Source organism: Montipora capricornis, chromosome 14 (assembly GCF_036669925.1).
Source record: "Montipora capricornis isolate CH-2021 chromosome 14, ASM3666992v2, whole genome shotgun sequence".
Taxonomy (NCBI): domain Eukaryota; kingdom Metazoa; phylum Cnidaria; class Anthozoa; order Scleractinia; family Acroporidae; genus Montipora; species Montipora capricornis.
In genome coordinates this window covers 21,206,951-21,216,206 of record NC_090896.1, presented here as the reverse complement: position 1 = coordinate 21,216,206, position 9,256 = coordinate 21,206,951, and the positions used below count along the sequence as shown (strand labels likewise).

The following is a 9,256-nucleotide window of genomic DNA, read 5'->3' as shown; positions in this document are numbered from 1 at the left end:
TCTCGGCAGCCTTCTGGCTTATCTCAATTCGCATCACAGTTTTTGAATCGCATGCAGTTGCAAGAATTAGAATTAAATAGCATACTCAAAAAGTGGTGTTTAAATGTGAGCAACAAGGATTTACGACCGTTCATTCATTCAAAAACTGTGTTCGTTCAACCTGTTTGAAGGCGATGGATGCCAGTTCGGTGGTTGATGGTGTTTGTGCAAGTGGCAATATGCCAACTCAGGAAGTTCAGACGAAGGAAAAGAGTGCCTTGAAAGATTCGCGTTCCGCATACAAGGGTCATTTGACCAGAATTTATCAGGATATCGAGCCTTTGCTGAGGCGTCGCAGAAATGTCAACCTTATCGAAGAGAAACTTAGAGATTTGGAGTTATTGTTTACTAAATTTGAGCAGGCACACATCATGTACATTGATGCCATAGATGATTCCGAAGAGCTGCAAGTAGCAATTACTGGTTTTGACTCCGAACTCCAGAGGAAGCACGAGTTTTGTGAGCGTGTTAACAAGTGGTTAAATAGTGTCCGGAACGAGGAGACGTGTTCTGATGTTCTACCGAGTGATTCTGTAAGCCAGCATAGACTCTCGTTGACTTCGAATAAAAGTCATCACTCTGGTTCTAGCATGGATTCGCGCTTGAGTGTAAAAATAAAAGTAGCTAAGGCAGAAAGGGCCATCACTAAACTAAAGTTGAATCAACTCAAGAAGAAGATAGAACTGCAACGGAAAAGGGATGCCGTACAGCGAGAGCAGGAGATCCTAGAAGCAGAGAATGAAGTTGAGCGAGCCACCCTTAGAGCAGGAAGATGGCGTAGAACAAATTGTGGATCCGTCCCAGGGCTACCAAGGACAAGTCACTATTTGAGCCAGAAAGGGCTTATGAGTCGGTTTACTTGATTGCAGACGCCAAAGAAGAGAAAATGTCTGCACCTTTACCGGGTACAAGTGTCACTTTGAATCCGGCTGCTCCTGTGTGGACGCGAGTACCAAATCGCTGTGAGGCTCCATCAACTAGATCTTGCAATGAGGTTTCTCCGCCCAAGGCAAGGTTTCAGCAGTTACTGCAGCAGCAACAGGAAATGATACAGCTCCAGCAGCAAACGTTTCAATCTGTGGCGTCAACGATTAGGCAAGGGTTTGCCTTACCTAAACCTGAACTCAGCAAGTTTGATGGAAATCCGCTTGAGTTTTGGAACTTTATTCGCTCCTTTGAGAGCAATATCGAGAAAAATGCGTCCGAAGAGAGTGAGAAGTTGTCATTTCTTCTTCAGTACTGTACGGGAGCAGCTAGAAATGCTATCAAGAGCTGTGTTTCAATGGATCCTGCATTTGGATACCAGACTGCACGTGCCCTGCTGCAAGCTCGTTTTGGGCATCCATTTAAGATTGCCGTAGCCCACTTAAACCAAATAACTCATGGTCCACCTGTGAAGCCTTATGACCAAAAGGGACTACTGGCCTTTGCAGATCAGCTAAGGGATTGCCAGAACGCATTAGAATCAATCGGGTACTTGGACGAGATTAACAGCACCGATAATCTGAGAAGAATAGTTGACAGGCTCCCCTTTCACCTTAAAACGAAGTGGCTTGAGATCGCAGACAGTATCCAGCAAACTGGTCAGCGACCGAGAATTCATCACATTTCCCAGTTTGTCACTACTAAGGCGCGAGTGGCCAACAATCCAGTTTTTGGAGGTGCATTAACTAACAACAAAGAAAAGGGCAATCCAAGAAACAAATCTTCAAATCCCGGAGCAAAAATGACTACCTATACCACCAAGGGGGGTTCAGAGCACTGGTCTCTCCCAGTGCACAAGTTGAAAATGTGAAAGTGGACCGAAGACTCTCTTATAAATTCGGGATTAACCCCTCGCTTAAAAGGTGTCTAGTTTGCCATGGTATGCACCAGCTGTGGAACTGCGACCAATTTAAGAACAAATCGTACAGCGATCGTATTAGGATCGTTCGCGATGCGAGGTTATGTGAGAACTGTTTCAAAATAGGCCATATGGTCAAGGGATGCATGCAGAGAAGTGGTTGTTACGTCGAGGGTTGTGGAAAGAAGCATATGACCGTTCTCCATCCACCAGTTCAGCCTCTTCCAGTTGGTCACGGGACACAAGATAGTCGCCTTGCCGATCATGAGCTCGGCCATAGTGAAAGTTCCACCTCGGGTGTTGTAACAGAATTGTCCAGCCAGAGTCATGTCATTGGGGCCGGCGTGAATAGTCAGAATGGTACTGGCCATATAGCTGATAAAGTCCGTCTAAGAATTGTTCCTGTTAGGGTACGTGGTAATCAGCCCGGTAAAGTGGTAGAAACGTACGCCCTGTTAGATAACGGCTCTGATGTGACCCTTTGTGACAGGAAGTTGGTTGATGAATTGGGGATCACAGGGCAACCACGAAGTTTCATGTTAACAACCCAAGAAAGCAAGAACAGCGAGAGATCTGGCCTAGAAGTTAAGCTAATCGTTGGCTCAATCAACGGAGATTCCAGCCTTGAAGTACCTAGGGTGTGGACCGTCGATCGCCTAAACATATCTGAGTGTAGTATTCCAAGAGATCATGATGTCACTAAATGGCAGCACCTTAACGGCATCGAACTCCCAGAGATCGACGCCAAGGAAGTAAGAGTGCTGATAGGGTGTAACGTCCCCGAAGCGTTTTGGGTGCTCGAAGAGAGGCGCGGCGGTAGAGGTGAACCGGTTGCCATCCGTTCGTTGTTAGGTTGGACCCTTATAGGACCAACTGTGAAGGTCAATGAAGAAAGCAGTTTCTGTGTGAACTTTGTGCGTTTGAATGATGAAAGCGACTCCAGAGACGAAACCTTACTGGTGCAAGTTAAGAACTTCTGGGAAACTGATTTTGCTGATTCGATATCTAGTTCTAAAGTCGCCATGTCCGTTGAAGACGAAAGAGCATTGGCAATCATGGAATCCTCTGTCAGAAGGGTCTCCGGACGTTATCAAGTGGCCCTTCCATGGAGACGGCAACCTCCTTACCTACCAAATAACCGTGTCGCAGTTGAGCAGCGATTGTCTTTCTTGAAAAAGAGATTTCATCGAGATCCAGAGTTTTATCGCACGCTATAGAGCAGCTGTTAACGACTATGTCGCAAAAGGTTACGCTAAGCAAGTGCCTGTGGAGGAACTTTACCCTAATGGCAGGCCCTTATGGTACCTACCACACCATGCCGTTTTCCATCCCCACAAGCCAGACAAGTTAAGAGTAGTATTTGACTGTGCTGCATGGTTGAATGGTACTCCTCTGAACGATCAGTTATTACACGGCCCTGATTTGACCAATAGTTTGTTTGGTGTTCTTCAAAGATTTCGTCAAGAACCAGTTGCCCTGGTTTCTGATATCGAAGCTATGTTCCATCAAGTGAAAGTTGACCCCCTGGATTCAGATGCCTTGAGATTTTTGTGGTGGCCAAAAGATGATTTATCTGCACAGCCTATTGAATACCGGATGGAAGTCCACCTTTTTGGTAGTACCTCGTCACCGAGTTGTGCAAACTTCTGCATCAGGAAGACTGCTCAATACAATATTGGAAATTTCTCCCATCAGGTGATCGATACAGTTCTGAAGAACTTTTACGTTGACGACTGTCTGAAATCTGTGCAATCCTCCTGTGCTGCCATCTATTTAAGAAGTCAGCTCTGCGAACTGCGTCAAAAGGGCGGATTCCGATTGACTAAGTGGTCGTGTAACTCTAAGGATGTCCTAGAGACCATTCCAAACGCCGATAGAGCCCCTTCAATCTTTGATCTTGATTTGAAGGCTGACGAACTTCCCATCGAGAGAACTCTCGGAGTTCAGTGGAGCATGGAGACAGATATGTTCATCTTTAAGTTGCTGCCAAAGGATAAGCCCTACACACGTTGAGGGATTTTATCAGTGACCAGCTCCATTTATGATCCCCTCGGTATCATTTCGCCAGTTGTTCTTTCGGCCAACAAACTAATTCAAGATCTTTGCAAGCAAGGGCTTAGTTGGGATGAAGAGATTAAAGAAGACGAAGCTATACGCTGGAAAAAGTGGCTTTCAGAGTTACCAAAGTTGTCCCAGATTTCTTTGGCACGATGTTTGAAACCAGCTGACTTTGGTGTCGCAGATGTCACGGAGCTTCATCACTTCGCAGACGCGTCACAGATCGCGTATGGTGCAGTCTCGTATGCAAGATTTGTCAATAAAGAAAGGAATGCAGTCCACTGCAGTTTTCTCGTTGGAAAGTCCCGTTTAGCTCACGTCAAGCCAATGACCATTCCCAGGTTGGAGTTATCAGCAGCGGTAGTTGCCGTGAAGCTGGACCGAACATTAAGAGAAGAACTGGAGATAAAGATTGACAGATCAGTGTTTTGGTCGGACTCTACAGCTTTTTTACAATACATCAAGAATGAGGACAAGCGGTTTCATACGTTTGTTGCAAATCGTCTGGCAGTGATCCACGATGGCTCAAAACCATCGCAGTGGAATTTCGTTGAGTCAGCAAGGAACCCTGCAGATGATGCCAGCAGAGGTTTGACTCCGGAAGAGTTGCTTCTTCAGGATCGATGGTTCAAGGGTCCCGAATTCCTTTGGAAACAAGAAGAGTCTTGGCCAGTTCCTTCAAGTCCTTTACCAAGTATACCTGACCAGGATCCAGAGATTAAGAGTCAAGGTCAAACCAATAGAACAACCATGGTTTCTGGGGAAAGTAATTTAAACTCAATGATCCAGCGTTACTCGTCTTGGTACGAGCTTAAGAGGGGCGTGGCCTGGTTGTTGCATTTCAGAGAGTACATCCAAAGAAAGTGTTATCCGCCAAACGACGCACTGCCACAAGGCGAGCTTTCACTGGAGAAGTTAAGGTTCGCAGAACTTCACATCGTGAAATACGTTTAGAGATTGTCTTTCCCCGAAATATTTAGTGCACTTCAAGCTTCAAATTCCGAAACCCAAGAGAAACGTGCCCTGAGGACTTCTGGCTCGTCTGGTTCCATCTACAAACTACGTCCAATGCTTGATAGCGTTAAGGAGCGTTAAGGAGCGTTAAGGGTTGGTGAAAGACTTGTGAATGCCTCATTGAATTATCAGTCAAAGCATCAGCTGCTACTGCCTTACAATCATCACCTTTCCAGATTGCTGATTATGGCACATCACCAATCCGTGGGACACCTAGGTCAAGAATACGTGCTGACAAGTTTACGAAAAAAGTACTGGATCATCAAGGAAGGAGCTGCCATTCGTAAAGTACTCAGTGGTTGTTTGACATGCCGCAAGCAGAACTCTCTCCGTGGCCAACAAATGATGGCAGATTTACCCAAAGAAAGGTTAACTCCCGGAGACCCGCCATTTTCCCATGTTGGTATCGACTATTTTGGACCACTGTTCGTGAAACGAGGAAGAAGTATTGTGAAGCATTACGGATGTTTGTTCTCGTGTCTTACCCTTCGAGCCACCCACATTGAAGTAGCCGAGTCTCTTGAGACAGAGTCTTTTATTAGCACTTTGCGCAGATTCATCAGTCGAAGAGGAAAGCCAAGGGTCATCATAAGCGACAATGGTACTAACCTTTGCAGAGGGGAAAGAGAGCTAAGAGAAGCAGTGGATAGTTGGAATCAGCAGAAGATCAATTCATTCCAGCACCAAAGAAAGTTTAACCCTCCTGGAGCCTCTCATATGGGAGGAGTGTGGGAGCGCATTATTCGATCTGTGCCCAAAGTTCTGAGAGTATTGTTAAGAGAGCAGTTGGTTTCTGGAGAAGCGTTGCGAACATTGATGGCTGAAGTTGAAAGTATCCTGAATGGACGACCATTAACAGGCAACAGTGATGACCCGGCTGACATGGAACCCTTGACCCAAAATCATTTGCTTCTCATGCAGTCAAATTTGAATGTGCCACCTGGTGTATTCGTGAAGGGAGATCTCTATTGCCGAAATCGTTGGAAACAAGTGCAATATCTTGCTGACGTATTCTGGAAAAGATGGTTGTCGGAGTATTTGCCTTCCTTACAAGAACGCCAGAAGTGGTTAAGGCCACGTCGAAATTTTGTAGTCGGAGACCTGGTGCTTATCGCAGATGAAAGAGTTCACCGTGGACAATGGCCGTTAGGTCGCGTCGTTGAAGTTCACCTGGGAAGTGATGGCCTAACAAGATCCGTGAAGGTTGCGACAAGAACGACGGTCCTATCAAGACCAGTCACGAAGTTATGCTTCCTAGAACAAGAACATTTATCTTAAGCGAAAGAGTTTTGAGCTTCAATTGAACAATGAACTGCTTGATAGCGTTAGCTCAATGAACCTTGAACTGCAATATACAGAATTGTAGCTGCAAGTGAAAATGCTTTAGTGAACTCTATTAGTTCAGGGGCCGGAATGTAGCAACTAGAATAGGAAATTTTTATGTGTTGATTGCGTTGTCCGTTGTCAGGTGTGTATTGCTGCGTGTATGCATTGTAATTCTGTCTAGGTGTTAACTAGTATACCATAATTATTCCCTGTAGTCTTTTTTGCACGTTCGTTTGTAGGTATATAAGTTTGTTTCGGCGTTGTTACGCATAATTTTCTCTTCCAAGTTCGGTCGTTACATTATCCCTCTAAAGTTCTAGATTTGCGTTAGTCTCTGTTTTCACCGTTCTCGGCAGTCTTCTGGCTTATCTCAATTCGCATCACAGTTTTTGAATCGCATGCAGTTGCAAGAATTAAATAGCGTATTCAAAAAGTGGTGTTTAAATGCGAGCAACAAGGATTTACGACCGTTCAGCTGATATGTATTTCACCTCGAAACTTGCAAGCATGCGGGAGTACGTCGTGTGCAAGTCAAACCCCCCTCTAAAAAAATCATAAAATGTAAAAATGGATCCTTACCAAAAAGATGACATCACTGTAAGTCAAGCATTCGAAAATCAAATGACGTACTCCTACGTGAAAGTTCCTTAACCTTTATGGTTTTCGCCTGTCCTGATCAAGAACAACAGTAAAAGTATGTGGATGTGCACGTAACTTCAACGGCACTGCTTGTCTAAATCCAGTCCACATCAAAAAATTAGAATTCAAAAGCCTTTCTCATACGAAAGTGTTAAAGGAGTCAATGTCTTATCATTAAGTAGATCTTTGGTATACTTAACACCTTTTGATAAATAACGTTTATAAAACACACTTTTGCCTTCAATGTTAATTTCTCTGTTGTTCCATGTAATATATTTATATTCGGCATCGCAATCAACGAGATCTCGTAATTCCGACCACCATAATAGAAGCTCATAATAAAACTCAGGTAAAATATTTAAGTTATCAACAGCATAGTTACAATCAAAAATGAATAACCCCCATAACTGCTTAGGAGATCATTGAGATAAAGTTTCCAAAAATTGCTGCATCCTTCATCAGTTATTCTTTTTAACCAAATTAACCTTAAGGCCTTGACCAAGTTTTCATAATCAACCACGTTGACACCACGAGAATCATAGGGCACATAGGTAGTGTCTAGTGACCTTACCTTTCCCATTCCATAGGAAGTGAAATACTTATCTATTAAATTCTTTTATAATCTCAGGAGGAGTAGTCAAAACAGAGTTAGGGTAAATCATTTTTGAAAGCAAGAACGCCTTGATAGTTGATACTTTACCATGGACAGACAGCCCTCTGACTTTCCAAATATTAATTACATTTTCGATTTTCTTTAGTCTTTGTTTAAAATTATTTTCAACTAAAAGCTTAATGTCATACGTTAAATGAATTCCTAAAAATTTAACGCAGGTTTGCCATTTGACTCCCAGCGGTTGATCTTGACAACTCCTAAGAGAACCAATCCACATTGCTTCAGTCTTTTTAACATTCAGTTTAAAACCAGAGGCCTTCTCAGACTCTTCAAGTAAGCTAAAAAGGGCATTAGCAGAGTTAAAAGAGTTAAAATAAGTGTCGTATGGTCAGCAAACTGTAAGAGTTTAGTCTCCAAATTATTGATTTCAATTTCTTTGATGATTTGGCAATAGCCAAAATTTCAACTGCCGTTACAAACAGGTAAAGAGAGAGAGGGTCACCTTGTCTCACTCTGCGCTCCACATTAAAGTAGTGAGAACACAATCCATTATTTATGACACAGCTTTGAATATTTTTATACAAGATATTGACCCATCTTATAAAATCTGGTCCAAAGTTGAATAATTCTAGACATTTATTAAGAATGTCCCATTCTAAACTATCAAAAGCTTTCTCAAAGTCAATGAAAAAGAACATACCAGGTTTGTTCTTGTCTTTTGTATATTCAATTATATCGAGGATTGAGCGAATATTATCGCTAATACTTCTACCTGAGATGTATCCTGACTGATTCTCATGTATTAAATCCAGCAGCACATGCTTCAATCTTTCAGCAATAACTTTATAGGTTACTTCATCTCTTAATAAAGAGCAGTTTAATTTCCAAAGTCCAGGGCCTTTAACACCATCACAGTTATTCCGGATTAGAATTGCAACCCCACGAGAATTATTAGCCCCATGCAAAAAAAAAGAAGGAGCACCCCATTCCCTTTTCCACAATAACTCGTTATCCTTTGTGGAGTGCGTTTCCTGAAGAAAAACAACATCCACTTTTTGCTTTCTACACCAAGTAAATATTGTTTTTCTCTTGAGGAAGTTGCTGATCCCTCTTACATTTACAGAGATAAATTTATGCGCCACCGTATGTTACGGATAATAACACAAACCAAGAGCAATAAACTTAAGACAAACAAGGAAGATGGATCTAGAATATATTTTGTACACAGGAACTAAAGACACATTAATTATCGTGGATAAACAATTCAAAATTTTGGAAAATGAGGCGAAGAAAATTAGTCCACAAGAATTTGACTTAAAAATAGAGTGAACATTAGAAGATAGGACAACAAAAAATTTATAAATACATAGTTCACGCCTGTGCCTAGCACAAGCCGTCTGAACACTAGCAAATTCGTTACAGGGTGTTCACTGCAAAAAGCGCCGCTATTGTTGTGCTCCAACTCGAGTAAATTTATTAACAGTTATTCAACTGGTACAACCTTACCGTCTATGAAAAGCTTTCCTTTCGTAAATCACACTTTCTTGCCATGGTCAAAGGTCTCTTTTGATATTTGGGAGTGCCTTTTTTCCGAATTTCGAAATCATAAGGGGTAAAGTCTGACTCCTTTCAATGCTTGTTTACTATACTGACTCTTGGTGACACGAAGTAGCTCTCGCTTCAAGGGTCTGCTATATAGTTTGACAATAATATTTCTCAGTTTA

At 42.6% G+C, this 9,256-nt stretch overlaps 3 protein-coding genes across 3 annotated transcripts; all 3 read left to right on the top strand.

Moving 5' to 3' along the window:
- Nucleotides 1–2,013: 2,013 nt before the first annotated feature.
- On the top strand, nucleotides 2,014–3,099 carry LOC138031669 (uncharacterized). The gene has a single exon (XM_068879324.1). It carries the CDS (start codon nucleotides 2,014–2,016, stop codon nucleotides 3,097–3,099), a length of 1,086 nt encoding a protein of 361 aa, XP_068735425.1.
- Nucleotides 3,100–3,379: 280 nt separating this feature from the next.
- On the top strand, nucleotides 3,380–4,894 carry LOC138031668 (uncharacterized). Its single transcript, XM_068879323.1, has 2 exons — nucleotides 3,380–3,890; nucleotides 3,951–4,894. The coding sequence occupies exons 1-2, from the start codon at nucleotides 3,380–3,382 to the stop codon at nucleotides 4,892–4,894; spliced, it is 1,455 nt and encodes a 484-aa protein (XP_068735424.1).
- Nucleotides 4,895–5,140: 246 nt separating this feature from the next.
- Nucleotides 5,141–6,232, top strand: LOC138031667 (uncharacterized). Its single transcript, XM_068879322.1, has one exon. The coding sequence runs from the start codon at nucleotides 5,141–5,143 to the stop codon at nucleotides 6,230–6,232; it is 1,092 nt and encodes a 363-aa protein (XP_068735423.1).
- The last annotated feature ends 3,024 nt before the right edge of the window (nucleotides 6,233–9,256 follow it).

What these genes read in the sequence shown, in the direction of transcription:
- LOC138031668 (XM_068879323.1), top strand. Translation starts at nt 3,380, where the DNA reads ATGTTCCATCAAGTGAAAGTTGACCCCCTGGATTCAGATGCCTTGAGA. An exon ending in AAAGGATAAGCCCTACACAC is followed by an intron (nt 3,891 to 3,950) that starts GTTGAGGGATTT and finishes TCATTTCGCCAG; the next exon opens with TTGTTCTTTCGGCCAACAAA.
- LOC138031667 (XM_068879322.1), top strand. Translation starts at nt 5,141, where the DNA reads ATGGCACATCACCAATCCGTGGGACACCTAGGTCAAGAATACGTGCTG.
- LOC138031669 (XM_068879324.1), top strand. Translation starts at nt 2,014, where the DNA reads ATGGTCAAGGGATGCATGCAGAGAAGTGGTTGTTACGTCGAGGGTTGT.